The 25,404-nt window shown below is 46.6% G+C and overlaps 1 protein-coding gene across 3 annotated transcripts in view; it reads right to left on the bottom strand.

Moving 5' to 3' along the window:
* The window catches only part of PTBP2 (polypyrimidine tract binding protein 2), a 208,398-nt gene that overhangs the window by 113,813 nt on the left and 69,181 nt on the right, over positions 1-25,404 (bottom strand). For 2 of the 3 annotated variants that reach the window (XM_078644178.1, XM_078644188.1), the window contains exon 3: positions 10,635-10,710. The exons of the other annotated variant lie outside the window; for it this stretch is intronic. In XM_078644178.1, coding sequence (XP_078500304.1) covers positions 10,635-10,710 — 76 coding nt within the window. The remainder of the gene's footprint in view (positions 1-10,634; positions 10,711-25,404) is intronic. 3 annotated transcript variants of the gene reach the window in all.

Raw genomic sequence — 25,404 nt, 5'->3', positions numbered from 1 at the left:
CCTCTCAGGGGAGGAAGGTGGGTGCATGTGAATCTATGAAAGATTCTAATACTGGAGAACTAAAGTTACAGGTAAGTAACTTGTTTTCTTACTCCAGTATTGGAACTTTCATAGATTCACATGCCTGAATCAGAATAGCGAGCAGTGAAAAAACGAAGCACATTTTCCTGATATATTACATAATCATGCAATACCATTAGAAAATGAAGCATAATCTTATATACATCTATCCATACTTATATAAAATGTGACTTTGTAAACAAGAGAAATTATGGATGGAGGGATGCAAGAAAGGCTCACCGTTACTGGATGATATTCCGCAGTACCGCCTCTCCCACCGCCGCATCTGATTCTGCGGCTGCCTCCAAGCAGTAGTGCCTGGTGAAGCTGTGCGTAGATGCCCAGGTTGCTGCTCTGCAGATATCCTGGATTGGCACTCCTCCAAACAGTGCAGTGGATGTGGCCACCGCCCTTGTGGAATGGGCACGGACTCGTGCATTCAAAGGCTTTCCAGCAGCTTGATGACAGTAGACAATTGCACTGGAAATCCATCTGGCAATTCCCCTCTTTGACGGTGGGAAACCTTTCCTGGGTGCGCTGAAGGCGACAAATAACTGAGAAGACTTGTGAAACGCCTTAGTTTCTTTCAAGTAAAATTTCATACATCTCTGAACGTCCAGCGAGTGCAATACTCGTTCTGCCGCTGTTGATGGATGAGGAAAGAAACGTTTCAACACCAATGGTTCGTTCAAATGAAAATCAGTTGGCACCTTCGGAATGAACTTCGGGTTTGTCCTGAGAATCATTCTATCCTCCTGAAACTGTAAGAAAGGCTCCTGAATCGTGAGCGCTTGTAGTTCACCTACCCTTCTCGCAGAAGTCAATGCAATGAGAAGAGCCACTTCCAGGACAAGAACTTCAGGTCTGCCCTGTGTATCGGTTCAAACTGTGGTTTCATCAATTGAGAGAGTACAACATTCAGATTCCATAATGGTGGTGGAGGCTTTACTGGAGGAAAGACTCTGAATATCCCCTTCATAAATTGTTTGATAATCCTTGATGACCATAAAGATGGGCCTGACGACCTCCTGTAGCGGGATAACGCAGCCAAATGCACGTTGATGGGGGCGTGTGCTAATCCTGACTTTGCTAACATCAGAATGTAAGGTATAATTTGATGAGGTGCAGCAGTAAGAGGGTGAACATCATGTCTCTTATCCTTGAGGTTTTGTTGGTACTCTCCGCTCTGGCCTTGGATAGGATGTCCCTACATTCGTGTGAGATGTTCAAATGGCTAAACTCACAGTGTTCAGGAGAAAGGCTGCTAATCGCAAGGATTTCGGGTCCAGATGGAGCGCCTGCCCCTTGGATATTGTCAGAAGCGATGGAATTAGGCGCAACCGAATTGGACGGTCCTCCGACAGCAGCAGTTCCGTGAATGAGTGTTTGTCTGGGCCACCACGGGGCTACTAGGATCAGCCTGCATGGCTCTTTCTTGATCTTCACCAGTACGCGGGGGAGAAGAGGAATTGGAGGAAAACCGTAGGCAAAGATGCCGGACCATGCCATGGAAAACGCATTCCCTCAAGAACTCTTCTGGGGAAGCAAGCTTGCGAAGTACTGGCATTTTCTGTTTTCCCTTGTAGCGAAGAGGTCCACTATCGGTGTTGCCCATCTTCGAAAGAAACTGTCCAGGATCCCCTGGTCTAGCTCCCATTCGTGGCAGGACGATTTTAGCCTGCTGAGAGTATCCGCCTTGACGTTTTGATCCCCGGGAGGTGTTCTGCTGCCAATGATAATCCTTGCTGAAGAGCCCATTCCCATATCTCCTGGGCTTCCTGAGACAGGGAGAGAGAGATCTCGTTCCCCCTTGCTTCTTCACATAATGCATCGCCGTAGTGTTGTCTGTTCTTATCAACACCGGCAAACCTCTTATCCTTGGCAGAAAAGCCAGTAATGCCAAGCGGATCGCTCTGAGCTCCAGCAGATTTATGTGTAATTGCTGCTCCTGTGCTTTACAACGACCACGGACTTGAAGGTCCTGAAGGAAAGCTCCCCATCCTTCTAACTACGCATCCGTAGTTACCACTAGCTTTTTGTGTCACCCTTATTGTATCGTCGAAGGATCCCTCATCCTGACGCCATTGGGGATCGATCTGTTCCTGCCATGGCCTCATCCTTAGCCTGCAGCAAGGTACCAGGGGAATACAAGAGGACATCGTGCCCAGCAAGGATTTGTACCTGCGGACTGAAAGACTTTCTTTTTACCAAGTCTTGGAAGAGGGACACGATCTTCAGTGGTCTTTCCTCAGAGGGAAACGCTTTGTTGCAGTCCGTGTCCAATATTGCCCCCAGAAATGTGATCACTTTTGTTGGGTGGAGGCTTGACTTTCCCTCGTGAAGAGTCAATCCTAGATCGGCGAATAAGTCTATGCAGGCCTGCGTTGACGATCTGGCCTGTACCTTTGATGGTGCCTTGACTAACCAGTCGTCGAGGTAAGGAAATCTTTGATGTTTTTGCTTCCTCAACACAGCCGCCACTGGAGCCAGGCATTTCGTGAAAACTCTTGGCGCTGACTTCAAGCCGAATGGCTGTACCCTGAATTGGTAATGTCTTCCGGCTACCCAGAAACGAAGGTACTGCCTGTGTGCAGGATGTATCGGCACATGGAAATACACGTCTTGTAGGTCCAATGTGGTCATATGATCTCCTGGGTTTATTAACGGACGGATGTCCTGCAGAGATACCATCCTCAAAGATTGTTTCTTGAGATAGGTGTTTAAGGATCTGAGATTCAGAATGGAGCGCCACTGGAGCTTGTTTTTCTTGATAAGAAAAAAATGGGAGTAACACCTCTTGTTTTCCTGGGATTTCGGTACCGGTTCTTTTGCTCCCTTTCGGAGCATTGTCCGAATCTCCTGCCGGAGTTGATGCAGATGGTTGGCTCTCTGGTGCATCGGTGGCGTACAAGGGGGCACTTGAAGACATACTAGGGTGTGACCGAATTGAACTATTTTGAGGACCCATTGGTCCGTTGTTATTTTCCACCAATTGTAAAGATAGTGAGCAATCTTTCCACCCAGGGGAGCATCTGACAGAGCCGAAAGATGGAGGTTGTCATGGTCGACGAGTGTTGTCCTTTCCCCGGCCACCACGTCCTCTTGGAGTTGATTTTGTATATCCTCCTGACTGACGCTGGCTGTATTGTTGACGGTAAGGCTGCGATGAGGACTGATAAGAAGATGAATATCTCCCCTGTTGGTATCCTCCTCTATACGAGGACTGTCCTCTACCCATGGAGCCACGAAAAGGGGTTTTTCTGTATTGCAGTGTTCCCAGAGCCTTTGCCGTATCAGTATCCTTCTTGATACTCTCTAGAGTATCATCAATAGGTTTCCCAAATAACTTCTCCATTGAAAGGGAGGTCTAAAATCTTGTTCTGCACCTCCGGCCCGAACGCTGTTGCTCGCAGCCATCCTTGCCTGCGCAGGACCGCAGCTCCTCCCAAGGATCTAAATGCCATGGTAGCTATATCCATAGCGCAGTCTATGACTTCCGTCGAAGTCCGCTCTCCTTCCATGAGAATTTTCTTCGCCTCCTGCTTCTCTGGTTCCGGCACCAGGTTAACGTATGGAGACAGGTCACACCACATCTGCCTGTCATACCTTCCCAAGATAGCGAGGACATTAGCAGCTCTCACAAGCAGAACCGACATTAATGAAAACCGTTTTCCCGCATTATCCAACCTTCTGCCCTCTTTGTCTGGAGGTGTTGCAATCGGAGCAGATGGGTTCCTGGATTTCTGTTGTGCCGCCTGAGTGATAACAGAATCTGGCTTGGGATGACCCAAAAGGCAAGATGGAGCATCAACAGGCGCCTTATATTTTTTATCCAGTCTGGACAGAACCGGCGTTACCGGCGCTGGCGTCTCCATGTCCTTCAATCCTTCCTCCCAAATATGAGATACTATAGGTAGGGATCGTATGGATTTTCGATACGAGTCTTTGAAATCGTATAAAAAACATTCCGTTTTCTCTTCTGTCATGATCAGTGCAAATCTCTTAGTGGCTCTTTCCATCAAATTATGAAATCCACCAATGTCCTCCGGTGGAGAATCTACTGGTCTCTGCGGAGGAGTTGAAGGTGATGGGGCGATATAATCATGCCATTCTGCACTTGTGTCCGCAATCTCCCCATCCTCATGATCGTCATCCGAGGTATCGTGGTGTGTCGTCGGCGGTGGAGACCTAGCAGTAGGTTCCGGCACAATCTCTCTCCTACAAACCGGTGTCCCTGGAATCAATCGTGGACGTGGAGTAGCCTCTAGGGCCTGTTGAGCGACTGGAGTTGCTGGGTATCTCTTCCTATAATCCTCCAACATTCCCTGGAGATCCTTCAACAAAGAGGATGGCACGCTTGTCATCTCCTCACGTTGCTGTTGGCGATACCGGTGCTGTTCCTGGGGTTGTTCTTGATAACCCCCATATTCCTCCTCAGAATCCTCCTCCTGGTACTTGACCTGCAATTGCGAAGGGCTACTGGCAATTCCATACTCATCATCTTCTTCCGAATCTTCCTCTTCCAGCAGGTGAGATGGCAGCAATGGGGAGACCTTGCTCGGAGATGTAACCTCCGGTGTTATAGGTTTTTTTCCAAGGCACCAACCTTTTTTCTGGTGTTTTTTCCCTCGTCGACGAGATTCCCATCGCCGTCGTCAACCAAGTCATAGTCGTCGACGCCACCATCGACGTTGTAGTTACCGTCGACGCCGCAGTCGTCGACACAGTCCACGATATAGTCGTCGACGATATCGCCGACGCGGTTTTCTCATCAGCCTTAACATTATCCTTTTTCGTCGACGACGGAGGTGTTTGTCGTCGATGGTCCCTTTTTTGTCGACGGTCCCGTCGACGGAGCTGGAACAGTACCCTTCTCCTCAGAAGGCGTACAAGAAGACCGTTTGATGGTAATCTTGATCTTCTGAGGTGACTGTGGTGGATCTGAGGTGGATTTTCCTCCTTTCACCTCACCAGCAGAACCCTTCTTCCCTTTAGTTGAGACTGAAGGGGATTTGAGGGACTGCGCCCTGAAGACCCTGGAGTGGTCTTTTTTGGGCCTTCTCAGGTCTTTCCCCTGAGGAATGTGTCTGAGGAGATCTACTTCTCTTCTGAGATCTTAGACGCCACAGATTCCTCCTCACTCTCACTTGAGAGGATTTCCTTCCTGGCCTTGACCTTCTGAAGCCAGATCAGTAGCCTTCCCTCACGATCTCTCAAGGTCTTATTTGAAAAGGTACGACATACCTTACAATCTGCTGCCTTATGGTCTGGATAGAGACAGTAGATGCAGTCCTTGTGAGGGTCATCTGTATAAAGCCTCTTCTTAGAGCAGGTGGAACAAGCTCTAAATAATCCTTTTTTCTCCTTCTCAGACATGGTAGCTGAAAAACCTCAAATCTAAGTCAAAATACTGTAGAAGTAAAGAATTTGAGCAGAGCTCAAAGGAGACTTCCTAGCACAACGTGCGGTAGAAAAATCTGAGGGGCAGAAGGTTCTCTCAGGAGGTGTTCTAGAGGGTGAGGAGCTCTGATTGGTTCAGGGAAAAGTTTGGGCCTTTTTTACATAACAAAGGCTATGGGTTGCAAAAGGGAAATGGGCCTAGGCCTCTTTTCAGTTTGCTATACTACTAAGCACTGCTTTTTTATATACGGAGACTCCAGTCTCGACGACGGGGAATGATTCAGGCATGTCAATCTATGAAAGTTCCAATACTGGAGTAAAAACAAATTTAGCAGTTGATCACTAGCAGGACATGTAAAACTTACAAGTACCCATCCTACTCTGTAGTTACACAGTACCCTGCCCACAAGGCTACCTAAGGCCTACCTTGGGGGTTACCTATGTGTAATAAATGGCAGTTTAAAGCTAGGCAAGTGGTTTCAAATGTCTATTCGAAGTGGCAGTAAACTGCACACAGAAGCCTTGCAATGGCAGGCCTGCGACAGGTTTGAAAGGCTACTTGCATGTGTAGCAGAATAAGTGTTGCAGGCACACAAATAGCATTTACATTACAAGCCCTGGATATATGGTATACCACTTTACACTGGACTTCTTGCTGAGGGAGATCATGGCATGTTCAATGGTCAGCCCCTCCCTGAGGACTACCTTCCACATCAGCCACCCCTGTAGAATTACTTAGCATATCTTGGACCACAGGTTCTGCATCCCTTGCTTCCTTGAAGGCCCTCAGCACCTTTTACAAATCTACCTTTCTGGTGAAGTCCGCTGTAAAGACCTGAACACACCTGGCAGGAAATCTTAAGCTGGGTCACTTTGCAACTCTCCAATTTGGCCAACTCAAACTCTAATTGTGCAGGTTTAGCTGTTGGCTCACCAATTACAGGATTTTAGGTTAAAAAAAATTCCAAATCGGGGAGAATAGAAAAGGAAAAAATAAAATGCCAATTACCACAGACAGAGCAAAAAATGCTAATCAAGGAGAATGGGTATTACATGATCTTCAGTACAGAGTTTTAGTTAACACTGAATGACTGTATAGTATTACACAAACACAAGTCCTATCCTCACCCCTGATCACCAGTGTTAGAAATTGGGTGACTAGTTGGCAGAGGTTTGCACACTGTCCAAGTAAGGGAACACCAGCGTAGACCGGTCTGATACAGACCTTAAATGAACCTGTTCGCACCCTCTGGGAGCTTAGCAAAAAGCAGTCAGGCTTAGTGTAAGCGGCAAGGCGTAAAGTAGTTGTGCAACACTAAATTACAGTAACTCAATGAAATTCCCACAAAGACTCCACACAGGTTTAGTCAAATACAGAATATTTACCTGAAAAACCCTTATGAGAGAACAGGAGTTACAGGTAAGAAACGGTACCTTCTCTAGTAGGGGATTTCCATGTATAGTCATACGCACTAGAATAGACTAGCTAGCCCATCCCAACAGAACATGGTGGAAGAAACTGCGGAAAAAAATATATGTAGATTTAAGCAAACAGGTCCCTGATGGAAGCCTACCCTACTTGAGCATCTGCCTTGACATCAGAGTACAGGCAGTAGTGTTTAGTGAAAGTATGAACTGATTTCCAAGTAGCAGTCTTGCAAATCTCTGCCATTGGAATATTACGAAGCAAGGCCGCAGTAGGTGCCTTCCCTCTGGTTGAGTGAGCTTTGGGCTTACTGGATAGGGATTTATTAGCTTTTTGGTAACAGACTAGGATGCAGTAAACAATCCATAGTTTATTAATAACTGGTGAGATCTGTAGATCTTTAGTTTTATCTAGATAGAATTTTGAAACCCATCTAACATCCAGGGAATTAAGAGATCTCTGCTGGAGTAGATGGATGCTGGAAAAAAGTAGGCAAGAAAATAGTCTGTTTCACATGAAAATCCGAAACAACCTTAAGGAGGAACTTCGGATTAGTCCTCATACCTAATATAGATGCATGAAAAACTGTTTGGTTCTTTACAGCTTAGTGCCTGGATTTCGCCAACCATGGGGGAAGAAGCAGTTGCCACAAGGAAAGCAAGACAGCTACTGAAGAGAAGACTTATGTAGGGGTTCAAAAGGTTCTTGCATAAGACGAGAAAGGACAACATTAAGCTCCCAAAGATGACAAGGACTCTTAATGGGAGGAAAGACCTTCAAACCCTCCAGGTCTGATAACAGGAATTATGAAAAAGGAGGCTTGTGGAGGGCATTTCCTGTAGGCAGAAAGGGCTGCCAAGTGAACCCTAATGAAAGAAAATTGAAGGCCAGATTTTGTCAGATGAAGCAAAGATGACAACTTCCTTGCACGAGGTAGGATCCTCATTCTTCGATGAGCCCCAAATACAGAATATCTTCCATTTATGAACAAACAGAACGTGTGGATAGCCGTGAGCTTCTTTGAGGATGTCCATGCAACTTTGAGGGAAGTTCAAGTGTCCATACCGTACGAGCTCAGGAGCCATGCTGTTAAATTCAAAGAGGAGAGGTTGGGTTGCACCATCTGGCTTCTGAACTTAGTTAGTAGATCTGATCGGCATGGAAGCCTTAGATGGGACGGACAGACTGGTGAAGGGGGGGGCTATGAACCACCACAGACATGGCCACTCCGGGGCTATGAGAATCATTGTGGCCCATGACTGAGCTAGCTTGAGGACTGCCAGGATTATGGCGAACTGGAGGAAAGGCATAGAGAAATCTGCGTGACCAGTTGATCCATAGGGCATTCCCCAAACGTTCTCAGTTGGTAGTACCTCGACGGGAAGCTTTGGCATTTGCTGTTTTCTGCAGTGGTGAACAAGTCGACCTCTGAAGTACCCCACATTTCGAAGAAATAGGGGACCACATCGTTTAACACCCACTCGTACTTTTCCTGGAGGAGCCTGCTTAGAGAGTCAGCCTGAGCATTTTGAACATCTAGGAGGCGAGTTGCTGTTATGGTCAAATTTCTGGCCAGAAGCCATTCCAGATCATCTGGGCTTCCCTAGATAATGGTTTGGACCTCGTGCCTCCCTGCTTGTTGAGGTATACATTGTTCATGTATTATCCGTCTGGACAAGCAGGGAGTTGGAGCCGAGTGACGGGCAAAAGGCTTTCAACGCCAAGTGAACTGCTTGTAGCTCTAGCAACTTGATGCGGTAAGTGGATTACTTGTGTGGCCATTTGAACTGGATTTGAAGGTGACCTGTATGCTTATGACTATACATGGAAATCCCCTACGAGAGAACCTTTCTTGCAAGCCCACGGAGGACTGGCAGGTTTGAATTTCAACTAACTATAAAGTGAGTCTGCATGCTTGTGGTCATGCTGAACGTATTTTCTGTGTTATGCATTCCAGAATATCGCGAATACGGAGAAAGGGAATTTGTATGTAACAGAAAACAAGAAACTTGTAAATAGCTAGAAAAACAACTGCTCATCGTTCACGCGAGATAACAAATTTGCTGGAGCACATTTCACTCATTAAAAAGACAGCTTTGTCCAAATACTCAGGCACTTTTGAATCTGATGGGCACCGATTCATTTTGTAGTATATTTTTTAATTTATTGATGCAACGACAAAACCATAGAGTACAAATAAAGGAAAAATAAAAGACTGACGATGGCTGGTTTTACTGCCCTATTTCACTGGACTTACAATTATAGGATAAAACATGTAGATCAAAAGGTTGTGTCACCTTGAAGAGTCACTCGGCTTTTTAAAACGTCTACACATTAGTTCTCATTTTTAACAAAAAGAGGATTAAAAATGATCTGCAACGGCAAAAACGGAGGTACAATAATATTAAGTACTGCATCTTTTGTTAAACACTAATGTGCATTTACATTTTTATTTCTTGAAGTGTGCATTTCTTTATCATTCCAGTGTAGAACTTTTCATGTGAAAGAAATCTTGAAAGACTGTTTCCCCTTTGAAGCAAACAGTCTCAGGTGGCTGCTGCTTTTGACAACGGACATTATGCTTTGCAATGGAAGGAAGCTTTCTCTACTGGCAGACTTAATACACCTACTACTCCAATACTGGGAAGCGTGTTACAGTTACCTGCAAGACCACTTACAGTCCAACAGTCTTCTCCTGTTTGATCAGAATCTACAAAGAATGTGGCCTGATGTCTGTGCAGATTACACACCTGTAGCCAGGGCATGTTAGAACAATCTTCTATGGCACAGGCATGAGCGGATCATGAAATGGCGTTGCTATATTTGGTTGGAGCAGCCATCATAATTTGAACCATCCAAGAGACATTAATTGGCCTTTATTACAAATACCAATATCACCAGTAGTGTTCCAGAATCCCTCTTGGCCAACGATGGAGATGTGCATAATATAGTTAAGGAGGTCAGGGTTTCAGCAACAGTGTTTGTCTGTTGTTAACCTTCCAGGTTAGATCTTCTGAGGTAAGAACACAGACGCTTCTGAAGTTACCAAAGTCAACACAAAGCATTATACCCACAAGTTAACGTTCTAGACATACCATTCCTCACCAGATCCTGCAGCCAATCTTTGAGGGGTGCTTAAGCTGGTCATCTTTAATGGTTGAGTACAGTGGTGACTGAGGATGGCATGCCAAGTAAGAACGGCACATCAGCAGTGGTTCTACAGCTTCTGAAAGGGTCAGCTTTTAGATTTGTCAAGCCGCCCTACATCCTCTTCTACAACCAGGGTGGGTTCAAATCCCTCAGACAAGGTGTGTAAATATTTTCTGAATGGTCAATGAACGTCCAGTCTCAAGTGGACAGAACATTCCATCACATTATTCAATAGACAAAAGTCAAAAGGGGTTTAGGCAAATTTAATAGCAGCTCATTTAATATGTGTTCAACACAGATGTCCTTCCGTTCAGTTTTGGCTCTACATCAACAAGTGACCACATCCAATGTGATTAAATATGTACTTTAGTTTCCATTTACAATCAGCGTCACGGAAAATGTAAAAATATTTATTCCAAAAAACATTTACAGTTAAGTTTTTCTACGATCAAACAGACCAAGATGCCTGCTACAGCTAAGGCAAGAAGACCATTTTAAGTTTCACATCTCTGGCCTATCTACATATTAAACATTTACCTTAGCATACTGGTACATTACAAGTTTGAAGGAGGGTGCTGAATATAAACGGATTACTAACCCGTAACAACAATGCTGCTCATATTAGAATTTGGCCCGTTAAGCACACTTCCTGAAAGTAGTTCGTCTGATCCTCTCTGTATGAAGAAAAAAAAGACTGCATAAGGCATTGCTGTGTAATTGATTCCGCTTGTACAAAAACAGCATATAAAAATAAAGAGCTTCTACAACAAAAACATCCTCAAGTCTTCACTCAACCTCAGAACAAATTCAAATATAAAACTATCAAAAACATATTAAAATACTTAATCTTCTTTCAACTTTATTTGATAGACAGCATCTTCCCACAGATATATCTTATCAAATATCAGACAGCTACAGAATATTATCAATTAACTGGTGATGCCTGAATGGGAGACCAGTGAGCCAATGGCATCAACACCCTGTTTGTAAAGTTATATTCTCATTAACTTACTCCACAGTGGCTAGGTGTCCAAAACAAAACACAAACTAGAAGCTAGACATCAGATTCTTAGAAAAAAACGGAATAAAAAGCAAAATCCATGACAGGAGGCAAGAGGGGGGATGGTGTTGGCTCTCGTGAAGAGAACCGGATTCCTCCCTGTTGGACTTGGCCCTTATGGCAGGTTCACCCCTGAACTTTTTGCCTGTTAATATGACATGATGTTAGTTGATTTGTGGCCTCTGCGCACTTTAGCACTGTGGCCCAGTGTAAAGTGGGTGTGCTCTCGGAGTGCGTGTGGTGAGATTGGCCTGCCCTCCCATAGTAATGCATGGGGGATATGTGTGTCCATGGTAGTTCCGGATGCGAGAGGAGTGCAGGGGCGAGTTTGGTGTGTGCGAACTCGTGAGATTAAATGCTGCGCGACGGAGTGCGCAGATTTATTGTGTCTAGTGTAGAAGTCCCACTTTTAGAAGTTGGCATTTCTGTGTGCATTGAGTGTCTGGCTTGTGAGTGACAGGGGCTGGCTGGTGTGCTTGTCTCCAGGAGTCAGGATGAGTCTGCCCGGTGGTGAATAGGGAGATCTGCATGTAGATGGGAGGGAGGAGTTGCACCTGGGAACTGAATAGGGCTGGGCCTTCCCTCCACAATCCTGGCTCCACCCCCTGTGGTGCGTCTGATGTCCCTGGCCTGTTCTGTGAATAGAGGAGAGGAGCTGAGCTAAACAAAGTGCTCAAGTACTCCTGAACCAGTCGTAACTGGTTCCCTCCCAGCCCTGCCAATGGAATTTTGTTTTATAAATAAGGGGCTGTGCCCCCATGAAAATGTTCTTGTTCTGTACTCTAATCTACCAGGGGCATGCTGCTGCTGGGGCCCAGGGGAAGGCTTGCCTCCCTGGGCCCTGCCCTGCCCCTGGATGCCTGGAGGACTTCTTGGGGACCCTTCTGCTTTCCTGGAATTATTCCTGGAACCGTTTTTCCTTGCTGCCCAGCTCCCAGGCCCTTTAGCACCCTGGGAGCGCTTCACTTTCCTTTCTCCAAGCACCTGGCTCTTTTGATGCGGCAGGATGGAGCCTGGGCTTCACTGCGCGGCGCTGCAGCCCTTTAAGGAGCCGGTGCCTGCCCCCGCCGCATCCAGGTGAAGACCCCCGCATTATCGGTGAGTGGGGATGGCGGGAGCGAGTTGACTCCAACCTTGTGGGCATATTCCGTTTTCTGAGCCTCAGCCTGCTCCCACATGCCCACTATCTACTTTAGGGCCCCGTGAAAGGCTCAGGACATTTACTTTGAGGGCCAAAATTGCTTAAAGGGGCCACGACTTACAAAAGGGGCTTGAAGAGCCAGTGTTCTTTCCACCATTGGGGGAAAGTTCTTTCCCTTTATTGGGCATATTGTTTTAGAGCCCGTGTAGCTCCCACAAGGTGGCACTTTCTGATTACAGGACCCAGAGGGGCTCGTGTTGTCCCCAGCTTGGCAACATTATTTCAGGAGCCAGAGTGCTCCCAGGCACATGTTTCAGTGCCTAGAGGGCTCTAACGTTTGGCGCAATTTGTTTAAAGGGCTACTGAGAGCCCATGCCGCATTTTCTAACTTTCACAGCTGCCCAGCAAGTAGTGGGCAGCTGCACCGTTTAGGTTGCTCTTTCTTTTAGGGGACATGTTCTTTTAACCCAGGAGTGAGATGCACTCCTTTGCCCCATTCCTACCTTGGCTGCGCAGCACTTAGCGCCAGCTGCATCGTTTAGGACCCATGTTATTGTGCACAGCTGCCCAGCAAGTAGTGGGCAGCTGCAACGTTTAGGTTTTGCCCAGTGGCGCACCCTTAACCTTCCCTGCTTAGGCAACAGCCCTGACTTTGGGACATAGGGAGTTGAGCCCCCTTTTTTTAGATGGCCAGTTGGCCAGGGGAATTGTTACATCAATAGGGCGCCAGGCCCTAATGTGATTTATGTGCTAATGCTTTTGGTGCTAGGAAATGTATTGTGTATAGTATGTTTTAAGCACCCTGTTTTGATACCTCTAAATATGGTTAATGATTATGAGGTTGTATTACCTACTTCTGGTTTGTGTTAGGGAGAGTATACTTCCCTGTGTGATTTACGCCCCTAGTTTAATTTTTACTTAGGTGGTTAGGGTTTAATGTATTTACACTTCTGGGATAATGTAGTTTATAAACGAAAAGAGATACACTGTTCCCCAGAAAGGGACCAAAAACGGCGTAACCAAGCGGAAAAGATGGGGGGTTTTGGGAATCTCCCTTTCGGAACTAAAACTCACACACCCAGCAAGCTAGGTGTCAATCTTCATCATATGGGTTCTGCTCCTCGTCAGACTGGCGCTGCAATGTCCGACGGGCACCCGTAAAGGGGCTCTATAATCGGAGATCTTTTGTTCCTGCCAGTTGGTGCATGTGGGTATGAGGGCATTAGGAGAAGTGTAGACGTGAAGTGGTGAAGAGTTAAAAAAGGTTAGTGAATCCACGACAATCTTTATTGGTGTGGTACACTACCTTAATAAAAACAGTGAGGTGACAGTACACGCTGGTGCAAAGATCCAGTGGTGTCTATCTTACCTAAAGGTCGACATGGACATGTTTCATGCTTTGAGAGCAATTCGTCAGGACAATCTAAAATGAAAATGTGTTCTACACGATCGAGAAGGGGAAATACTACCTTCCTCTGGAAGTAGGGCTACAGGTCAGACGGTCCTGCTCAGTCCAAGTGGGACCCTACTAAGACCGACATTGGCGTCTCCGGTCTTCTCTGTCAAGTGTGGCACCAGTGGTTGGTACCCTGTCCGTAGTTCGGATCACGCCGCTACACCTACCCACAACGTCGGGGTCTGAGAGAAGCCCCGGCTTCTTTCTGGGGAACAGTATCTCTTTTCGTTTGTAGCTATGGTCCAAGGGCTGATACACTGGACCCCGTAAATATTGCCCTTTCAACTCCCTCCCTTTGTTGATACATAATGTAGTTTATGTCACAGACTGTTGCAAAGTACAGTGATTACCAGTGTTTACTGGTTGTACGTTCTATGACTTATTTTACTTGTACGTTTATGATCTAGTTCACTTTTACCAAGTCCACTCTGTGATGATTCTGACAGTGGTCCATGTGGCCCCGTCAGGTGTACATAATCCCTTGTACATATTGCCCCGTGCCAGTTGGCACAGTGTACATTATGTGTTTACTATCTAATGCGATTTGAGAATACAGAGGCTATTTTTGATATAACCTTGTGTGGCAGGGCTAAAAAAATCTAAAAAATTGTACTAGTCCCTACAGGACTAGTACCTTAAAAAATGTCCTTGACCTAACTGCAACCTACTTGACCTCCGTCTGTGAAAGCGGAGCAAATGTGACAAGATAACAAGATTTGAAGGCATCTTTATTGCTCATTAACTTTGTGAGCAATAAAAATGCCTTTAAATCTGGTTATGTTGGCACATTTACTCCGTTTTCACAGACAGAGGACAAAAGTTGGTTTATTTTCCTACTCGCCAGAAAGGGCGAGTAGGACTTAAAAACAGCTCGACCTTGTTAAATTTAGCTCGACTATGCGAGCGGTCAAGTGGAATTTGAGCCCTGTGTGGAGTTCCTTTTGTGGGGGGCCTGGGATGTTGTTGCTGGTGGGTGTGTGCGCAAATGCTTTACACATTGGCTCCGGGATAAGCCTTACTGCTAGTGCCATGCTAACAAGGGGGTGAGCAGGGGTGATCTTTGGAGTTACACTCCCTTGCCCCAACTAGATTGGTGGTCTCTGCCTGGCTTTGGCGCAAGCCTCAGCCAGCCAGTGATCCCATTTCTAACACTCCCAAAAACCAATAGGACTTTTATTCTAAGGAGGTCATTACCAACAACAGTTGAACAGGGTCTGACAAATAAAACTGGGTTTGACCAGACTGTACGGCCTTATTTTGAACACTCCTGTTGTAACAATTCATCATGAAGTGGAAGATCTGAATGGAATAAAATAGCTGGGCATTATTTTACCCATTATAGCATTTTTAAAAATAGCATGTGAAAACGCAGCCTTACTCCTGCATGCAAAACTTAGCATGAAAAAATGTAATTAAGACTGAAACCCACGTGGCAACCCGATATATCAATAAACGGCAATCATCACAAGTGCAAAACTCTAGGTAAGCGAGTTCTTGGCGTGGGTGATTGGTTGTTGCCTTTGTAAGAGAAGGAGGTATTTTCGTGGTAACATTTTCGGAACCACCCCTGAAAAAAGAGCAGCGAAAGGAACCTCTATTAGTAGGTAATTGTAAAGCTCCCATGGACTTAGAGGTGTCAACTGCTGGACCAAAGAGGTGTTCTTTATCAAAAGGCTAATTGAGAATGGAGGCCTGAAACCTCAGGTTTGAAGCCCGATATTCTTAACCATGCGTGTCTGCGTAGCAACACACTGGTGTTTACCGCACGTGCTGCTGTGTCTGCTGCATCTAATGCGCACTTGATGGAGGTATTGGTGATAAGTTTTCCCTCTCGTACAAGATCATTTGCCTTAGATGTGTGCTCATCAGGCAGGAATTGCATATGTTTTTCCAGCTCATCAAAATGAGCTATCTTATCTGGCTAGGAAAGCCTGAGCATTGGAATTGCGCTAGTGATTAGATGCCTCTGAGGCCCTTTTGCCAGAAGCATCATTTTACTTGGACTCTTAATCAGGAGGAGGGGCCTCACATGTGGTCTGTGAGTTCGCTCTTTTATGAGCATTAGAGAGCACAAGAGAGTCTAAAGGCATTTGACCCTTGATGAAAGCAGGGTTAGTAGGCGCTGGCTTATATTTTTTCTCAACCCTGGAGTGAGGATTCTTGCCCTGACGGGGTCTTTGAAAACGTAATCTACATGCTTAAGCATCCCCTTAAGCATTGGTAATGTAGGTGTACTTTTTTTGAGTAGAGCTTATGGTCTCAAACAAGAAGTCCTCCTTATGTAGTTCCACCCCATGGTAATGAGGAGCCAGAAGCTCAGTGTAACCTATATTGTCAACAGGAGGCAATGGCCTGGATGCATGGCTGAAGACGGCTGATAGCCAGAAACCGGTCCTAGGATGCTTGATTCCGGTCCAGGAAAGACATGGCTTGGCAGTTCGAGCTGGACTGTTCCCATGAGGCACAGGGTCAAGGCTGATTTGCATATGGCCATGTCTGAACTGGGGTGGTGTGGAGTGCAAAAAAACGATGGATTTAGGCCCAGATCTCTGTACTGGGGTGAATGTATGACATTGTTATACATTCTGTCCATCAACTGTTGGTTTTACACTGGATGCATATAAGTCAGGGTCAGTGTGCGGATCAGAATCAGAATCCTCCCATGGGTCAACATCTTGTGGCCTATCCATCTTGTGGGTCAGGTGATCGTGGTGAATTAGTGGGGGTAATGAGTAGTTGAGGATTAGTAGGTGACGGAGGTGGTGATGGGTTTGTACCCACATTCCTTTTCTTCAGGGGCATGTGATGCTTATCCTGATAGGCCAATTTCCTTTTTTTCTGGCAATTTGGCATGAATATGTCCAGTATCTGGATTAATAACCAGTTTCTTTTGTTTCGGATCCGGAGGTGGAAAATCGGACCGAGGATCTTCTTCCGAGTCTTTTTCTCTTTACTTGCAGTTTTCCGCGTCAAAGGTTTTGGTTCCGAACACTTCGGCTTTAACAAAGCTGGAACAAAGACATACTTGGTTTTCGGTGTCGGGGATTTTGGTTCGGCGCCGGCATGGGGCAGACTTTAGCCCGAGTCGGAAGGAGTTTTTGTGTTTCGGCGCCGGCCCCGCGTGCTCAAAACTTTCTCGGTGCCGACATGGGCCCACAGGTTGTTGGGGCAAGGGGGTTTCCATACTCACGATACGCTGACCCGGTTTAATTTGCTCCTCTTCTTCAGTGTTGGAGTCTGCCTCGGACACGGAGACATGTTCCTCTTCCTCAGCTCCTTGAGAGCCTGTTTCTTCTCGGTTGGAATCTTCTCCGAAGAAATCCGGTACGGAACCGCATTGGTGTTGCATCTCGTGACGTTGAGCCCGAAGGTCACGAAGCTTCTTCTTTGATCGAAACGACTGGCACGCGTCGCAGTATTGCTTGTTGTGTTCCTGGGACAAACAGAATGCACACTTCGCGCAGGTCGGTGCGCGGAAACTTGGCGCGACACCTGGGACAGAGTTTCAATGCAGTCAGTTCCATCGACTGCTAGCAAGCCCGGCGCGGGTAGGCCCAACTGCCCTCCACGAGCTTTCAGATTGAAGATTCTTGGTTCGAAACAATAGCGGAGAATGGGAACGCAGTTGAAAAATACAGTTGAGGATAGTGGATTGTGCATCGAAGGGAACCTGAGAAACTGTGCCGAACAAGAGCGCAATTCACATCCGAACCCGATAGCGGAAAAAAACAATCTAACAATGGAGTCGAGGCCCATGCGCACTTACATTGAAAGGAGGAGTCACCAACCTTGTGACTGGAATAGACTTCTTCGAACAAAAGCAAAGTGCAGGCCTCCGGACCCAACACTAGATGGCAGGCTATGCACAGCAAGTGATCTACAGCTCACATGCCTCGAACACATTATTTCACTTTCCATTCTTTCCACCTTGTTTTCCAAAGGCTTGCTCAACTGATCAGGTACCAGCCATACCTTTTCCCTCTCACAGCTCCATTAATTCCAGCGTGAAACCTTGCTACATTTCTAGTCTGCCAACCTTGTATTCACTTCACACACGTGTTCAACATGGGCAATGACTATAGTTTCTTTAATGTTGAGATGAGTTAATCGTTTTTTTTAGGATAAGGAGACTTATAACTCACTACCTGACCTCTGATGGGCATGGGTTTCTCCAACGTATAGGCCATCGCAAGAAAAAAGATTGAATTTGCAGTCTCATTTATTCTTGAAAAAAAATTACAAAATAGGCTGCAGCTTTAAACAGCGGAACAAAAAATAGAGTGCTCCAAGCACACAGTCTGTGGAACACTAGGCTCTTATGTGTTTCAGCTCTACTCTGTTAAATCAACTAGTTGGCATTTCCACTGGATAAGGTGCTGCCCCTAATTATTTGCTGCCACACAGTAGAGGTTATTGCGTTTCCAAACCAGTCAAGAGCCACTGCCAGGCATGGTTTCTCGTTATGAGCAGCTAAACTGAGCCGAGCAGAACACAGTACAGATAGATCACTGGTACTATGCTGAAGGTACACCGAAGCTGTAAATACTTTCTGAAAACTGTACCCTCCATATGTTCACTGCTCCTTTCATGCTATCATCCTCATTAAATTGGTGTGATGCTGGCTGTTTCCACAAACTTTTCCAATCCAAGCCTGGACGTACATAATATTCCCATAACCAACACAGGGTGCAAATGTCCAAACACAAACTCATTGTTCTCATCTCCTCAAGACAATGGAGGCTCTGCTGTAGTCGCTGTCTCCCTGTCACCCTAGCACTGTTCACTAGCCCGGTCGTATATGGAAGTAGTCAAACTTTCCTGAAGTCTTTTCCTGCCCAGACTCCAAGCTCAACTATAATACATGTAGACAAATAGGGCACACAATCCCTTTTACACAATTACACAATTCCATGTTCAACTATTTTTTTAAATCCAGGAACAAGCAGAAGATGATTAAGATATTTGCTAGATGTTGAAATCAGGCAATCTTCTTCTCCCCTACCTGGAACAGAAGCACCAGGCACAGTTGAAGGATTACAATTCTACAGCATCTCCAATGCCCTTTAACAGCCCTCCTTTGTTGTCACATCCTTAAATTAAAAACATCACAGGAGGAGGTGAATATAGAACAGACAAGCATTGGCATACCCAATTAGCCATGCAGCACATACATGGCGTGGCCAATCGCACTGCCACACACTTCTGTAGCCCAACACCGAGGGGTGTAGAATTGGGGGGGGAAAAGGTGCCAAGAGTAAGTGGTACCCAGTGTATTACAAGAGCGTTTGCTACAAGATGATGATGATGCAAGAGGAATTGTCAGAAGGATTCAATACACTCTGCTCCCCAAGAATATTATAAGGCGTGGAAGATTCAAGAACATATGAAGCAAATTAACAGTATCACTCGGTGAGATGAATGCTTACAGGTGAGCAACTGTGCATAACTGACAAACTCATGGAGGAATGTGAAAGACTCCGAAGTTTGTAATGTTGAAGATAGGAGGAAACTTCAAACAAAATAAGTTGGGGTCAACAGAAGGCCTCCTTTTGAAAGCACCATACATCATCATGTAATTATTTCTTACCCAACACAGTGAACAGCAGGGACATTGGTGTTATATGGTATCAAGGTACCAACATTATTTTGCTGGTGTTACTGCTCCTGTTGGAGACTGAAGTTGCTGATGAGTGCAGTGACAGCACAAACCTTCTGCGCTTATTCGACTAGTTATACTGCACACCAGACACAAAGGGGGCTACTAGTACACACTGGCAGTCATGTTGGTGTACTGTATTCTGTGTTAGTTTCCTCTATAATTTAATCGCAGTCGCCACACACGGTTTATTGATATTAGAGCATTGGCAAAGCAGAGCGCATTGACTGTTCTAACGGACGCTGCTTCAGTTTAAAATGCAAGCTCTCCTTATCTGCTATTTGTCTACTTCTTATGCCTCTCTTAGTAACAGGTAAAACAAATGTTGCATGTGGTGGGATGTGAGGAGAGGGCCCGGAAGCAAACAAACTACGCATGACCCAAGAAAACAAGTTACTTAGCTGTAACTTTGGTACCCCAGTATTGGTAACTTTCATAGATTCCCATGCTTTGTATCATTCCCCGTCGTCGGAATGGGAGTCTCGGTAACAAAAATACCATAGCTGTAGGTACAAAAGACTAAGGAAAAGGCCTAGGCCTCATTCTCTTTTGTAGCATATCACCCTCTTTGTGTAAAAGAGACCAAACTTAGGCCTCAGCCAATCAGAAGTGCCTCACCCCATAGAACCTTCCTGAAGGAACCTCAGAGCCTCAGATTTTCGTAGCCGTTGTGTTCTTAGACACCATATCTGTGGTAGGCTGAGCTTTCCTCGGGGAGGTGGGTGGGCGCATGAGAATCTATGAAAGTTACCAATACTGGGGAAGAACTATTGTTACTTACCTGTAAACAGGTGGTTCTCCAGTATTGGTGTCTTTCATAGATTCACATGCTTGAATATTCCCCGTCGTCGAAGTGGGAGTCCCACGGTATATAAAAATAGCAATAATGCTAATATAACATAAATGATAATATCATATAATAATAAAATAGAGATAATACACTGTAAAAACCTCTACAATGGTAACTTCCATAGGAAGACAGTATAAGAGAAAAAACTCATTTGTAACATATCAGTGTCATTATGTTGGTCCAAACTGCAGCCAATCAGGCTCACGCACCCTCTAGAACCTTCTCCTCAGAAGCTCAAGCCCTCAGATTTTCGTAGCACTAGTAACAATAGCGTATGAGGAGAAGAGAGCCTCTGAGGGGAGGAAGGGTGGGTCGCATGTGAATCTATGAAAGACACCAATACTGGAGAACCACCTGTTTACAGGTAAGTAACAATAGTTCTTCTCCAGTATTAGGGGTGTCTTTCATAGATTCACATGCTTGAATAGAATAGATAGCAGTAACTCCTTAGCACTGGGATTGCAAGCATCTTCACAAGAAGTAAACACATAGCTTAAAAGCATATAGCAATCACAGAAGAGAAAGGAGGAGGGAACAGAGGCTCACCTTATTTAAAGAGATGGCGAAGCACTGCTTGCCCCACTGCGGTATCCGCCTCGTTGATGGAATCCAAACAGTAATGTCTGGTAAAGGTGTGCCTATTCGACCACGTTGCCGCCCGGCAAATCTGGTGTAGAGGCACTCCGGCAAACAAGGCGGTGGAGGACGCCATCGCTCTCGTCGAATGTGCCTTCACAGGACCCTGTAAAGGCTTGCCAGCTTGTTGGTGACAGTAGGATATGGCTGCTGAGAGCCATCTTGCAAGTGTCTGTTTTGTCACTGAATGTCCCCTTCGCATTCTTCCATATGCTATAAAAAGCTGATCTGATTTGCGGAAGGGGGCAGTTCTTGAAATGTAAAACTTTAGACAACGGCTGATGTCTAAGGAATGAAGGCGTTGTTCTGCCGGAGACTGTGGATTCGGAAAGAAAGTCTTCAAGAAGACAGGTTCGTTCAGATGGAAATCTGTAGGCACTTTTGGCAAAAAAGAGGGATTGGTCCGAAGAGACACCCCATCTGGTTTGAATTGCAAATAAGGAGGCTTGATTGTGAAAGCATGAAGATCGCTGACACGGCGAGAAGACGTTAGGGCCAAAAGCAAAACGACCTTCCAGGTAAGAAACTTGTTGTCTGCTCTGTGGATTGGCTCAAAAGGAGGCTTCATGAGCTGTGACAATACCACGTTGAGCTGCCATGCCGGAGGCGGGCGTCTGATAGGAGGAAACTTCCTGAAGAGACCTTTAAAGAATTGTCTGATAATTCTGGATGAGCAGAGAGAGGTTGAGCCATCATGCCTGAAACGTGAAATAGCTGCCAGAAAGACCCTCAAGGTGGCATGAGAGAGGCCAGACTGAGCAAGGCTTAGAAAGAAGGGCAACAGCTGTTCTGGGGCAGAAGTGAGTGGGTGGACATTTGCTTCTGCGCACCAATGGCAAAACCGTTTCCACTTTAGTTTGTACGTTTGAACAGTTGAGGAAGCTCTAGCAGAAGCCAGAATCTCTCTGCATTCCTGGGGCATCTCTAAATTCGCGAATTCGAGGAATTCAGGTTCCATGCCCATAACTGAAGAGTGGTCGGGTCTGGATGGCAGACTTGGCCCTCGTCCATGGACAGAAGATCTGGACGTGGATGCAGACGAATGGGCGTGCATTGGGACAACAGAAGAAGTTCCGAGAACCAAGCCTGTCTGGGCCAACGAGGTGCAATCAGTATCAAGTGGCAGGGTTGCCTGCGCATCTTCCACAACGTCCTCGGCACCAATGGTATGGGAGGAAACGCATAGGCGAACAGGCCGCTCCAGTCCATGAGAAGGGCGTTGCCGCTGGACCCCGGATGAGGATGCCAGCTCGCAAAGGCGGGGCACTTCCGATTCAGTGGAGTGGCAAAAAGGTCCATCAGGGGACGACCCCAACGGCGGAACACCATGTCCAGAGTTTGTTGATGAAGCTCCCACTCGTGGGTAGACGATGTGGACCTGCTCAACGAATCCGCTAGGATGTTTGAAACCCCCGGCAGATGGACCGCCGTCAGGGAGATTCGATGATGAAGAGCCCAGTTCCAGATCTTCTGAGCTAGCCGAGACAAGGGCTGAGATCTTGTGCCGCCCTGTTTGTTCATGTAGTGCATGCTGGTTGTGTTGTCCGTTTGAACCAGCACGGACTCTCCTTGCACTACTGGCAGAAAAGATCTGAGAGCAAGGAAGATCGCCAGCAGCTCCAATCTGTTGATATGCCATGTTCGTTGTGACGGTGTCCACTTCCCTTTGATTGAAAGGTCTAGGAGATGAGCTCCCCAACCCTCCATGGATGCATCTGTGGTCAGCGTTAGATCCGGAGGAAGGGCCAGAAAGGAAACTCCTTCGTTTAGGTTGGATGGTTCTCTCCACCAAAGGAGACTGTCTTTCATGCGAGACGAGACTCTCACTAGATCGTTGAAGGATCCTGACACTTGGCGCCATTGCAGGTCTAGTTCCTCCTGAATAGGGCGAGTGCGGAGCCTGCAGTTCGGAAGCAGAGCGATGCAGGACGACGCCATCCCCAGAAAGGACTTCAACATGCGCACAGAAACTGACTGTTTTGAACGGATGAGGGTGACTAGACGTACTATTTTCACCTGTCGTTCTTGGGAAACGAAGGCTTTTGATAATTCCGTGTCGAGAATGGCACCCAGGAAGTTCCTTCTTTGTGATGGTGTTAAGTGTGACTTGTCCACGTTGATGGTCAACCCCAGTGACTTGAAAGTCCGCAGGCAGAGACTTGTGTCGTGAGCCAGCTGAAGAGGAGACGGAGATTTCAGAAGGCAATCGTCCAGATAAGGAAAAATCTGCACTCCTTGAAGACGTAGATAAGCCATGACTGGGGCCAGGACCTTCGTGAAAACACGAGGTGCCGAACGCAGGCCGAAAGGCAGCACCTTGAATTGGTAATGGATAGTGCCCACCTTGAACCTCAGAAATTGGCGATGTTGTTGCAGAATCGGCACATGAAAATAGGCGTCTTGCAGATCTATCGTGGACAGAAAATCTCCGCTGCAGAGAAGCCGCAAGACTTCTGACAATGTGAGCATGCGGAAAGACTGCTGTTTTAGAAAGAAATTGAGCGCCCTCAAATCCAGTATAGGCCGCCACTCTCCCGTCTTCTTGGCAATGAGGAAAAAACGTGAGTAGAAACCTGTCCCTTGTTGTGATATAGGAACCACTTCGACTGCACCTTTTAGTATGAGAAGACGAACTTGATGTTGCAATTCTAGAAAATGGGGAGGTGGCGGGCCTGATGGCGGAGAATGAGGAGGAATCTCTGTGAACTCCAAGGCATGACCCTTGCGAACAATGTCCAATACCCATTGGTCCGATGTTATCAGAGACCATTGGGAATAAAACTGCGAGATTCTCCCTCCAACTCCTTGTGTGACATGAGAGTCACTGGCGTTTGTTGTTGGCACCCCTATAAGTAGGTTTTCCTTTATAGGGTCGTGACTGATTTTGGCGAGTAGACTGCTGAGAGGAGTAACGTTGATTGCCTTGGTTGAATTGGCGGTACTGAGTGTGTCCTCCTCGAAAATTCGTGGAAGACGAACCTCTTCCACGGGCGCCACGAAAGGGCTGCTTCTTAAATTGTAAGGAGACTAGCGATTTTGCTGTATCGGTGTCCTTTTTAATTGACTCAAGCGCCTCGTCAATGTGAGCGCCAAAAAGAGATTCACCGTCATAGGGCATGTCGAGTATCTTCGACTGGACTTCTTGCCGGAAAGAAGTGGATTTAAGCCAGCCCTGGCGGCGGAGAGCCGCAGCACTGGCGAGGATGCGAAATCCCGTACTCGCCACATCAATCGCGCAGTCAATCATTTCCTCTGACGCCCTCATGCCATCCTGGAGAACTTGCTGGGCTTCTGATCTGGACGCTTCTGGAATTAGAGAAACGAATGCGGAAATGTCCGACCACATTTGCCTGTCGAAGCGACCTAGAATGGCCAACGCATTTGCAGCGCGTACCGACGTAGAAGACATGGTGGAAAATTTCTTCCCAATGGCGTCCAAACGTCGACCCTCTCTATCAGGTGGAGTAGTGAGAGGAGTCGCCGGATTACGGGATCGTCGCTGTGCCGCCTGTGTGACAACCGAGTCCGGTTTGGGATGCGACAGCAAACAAGCAGGTGAACCCGCAGGAGCCTTGTACTTCTTTTCCAGGCGAGGGACTTGTGCCGGCAAGGAGTTAGGAGAATGCATAATTCTTATCCCTTCTTTCCATACAAATTCTATGATTGGTATGGTGTGAATTTGTTTGTATGGTTTGTTTTTGAAATCGTAGAGAAAGCAATCTTCTTGCCGTTGTTCTCTCGGCAATTTAAAGCGGTCCGCCGCTTTATTCATCAGCACATGGAAGCTTGCTGTATCAATGGTAGGCGCATCACCCGCCTCTGGCTGTTGCGGAGAAGGTGTCTGTATCCGATAGTCGTCGTAATCCGCCATATCTGGATCCTGATCATCGTCAGTATCCTGGTGTAATTCCCCTTCTTCACTGTCCGACTCATCCACCCCGTGCGCACCAGGTTGCGGAAGAAGAGGGGGGTGAGGGCGGGGAAGCTCTGTCAAAACAGGCTGCTCCAAAGACTGTGGATGGGTGGCAGGGCCGGAGTCCTCCGCAGGAGCGTGGCTTGGAGTACCCTGAGGGGTAGGCGGAAACCTTCTGTTGTAGTCATCCAGCATATGCTGGAGGTTTGAAAACAAAGAAACTGGAAAAGATGCCATAGGCAACTGGACAAATTGGTCATCCGGTTGGACCACTTCCTCCACGTCCTCCTGGTCAGAACTGGAGTCTTGACATTTTATAATCAATTCTGATGGACTGTGAGCTTCATCGTCTTCATCTTCCCCCATAGATCCAGTCTCGTGATCAGTTGCCATCAAAGGCGAGGGTAATTGGAGATCAGGAGGCGGCAGCTGCATAGAAGAATCCCTGGCAGAGGTCAAGGAAGGCAGTGGTACCAGAGGCATGGTGGCAAAAGAACCCGATCCTGAAGAGGATCCTGAGCATGCCGCTGAAGAAATCGCCATCGTCGACGAGGTAGGGCCCACTGAGGGATTCGTCGTCGACGGTATCGTCGTCGACGGAACGTGCGTCGACGGAGCCGTCTTTGCTGGAATCTGAGGAGACGGAATTCTCGTCG

Source organism: Lissotriton helveticus, chromosome 1_1 (assembly GCF_964261635.1).
Source record: "Lissotriton helveticus chromosome 1_1, aLisHel1.1, whole genome shotgun sequence".
In the NCBI taxonomy this organism is placed as follows: domain Eukaryota; kingdom Metazoa; phylum Chordata; class Amphibia; order Caudata; family Salamandridae; genus Lissotriton; species Lissotriton helveticus.
The sequence above is the reverse complement of the archived record's forward strand: the minus strand, read 5'-3'. Positions and strand labels throughout refer to the sequence as shown.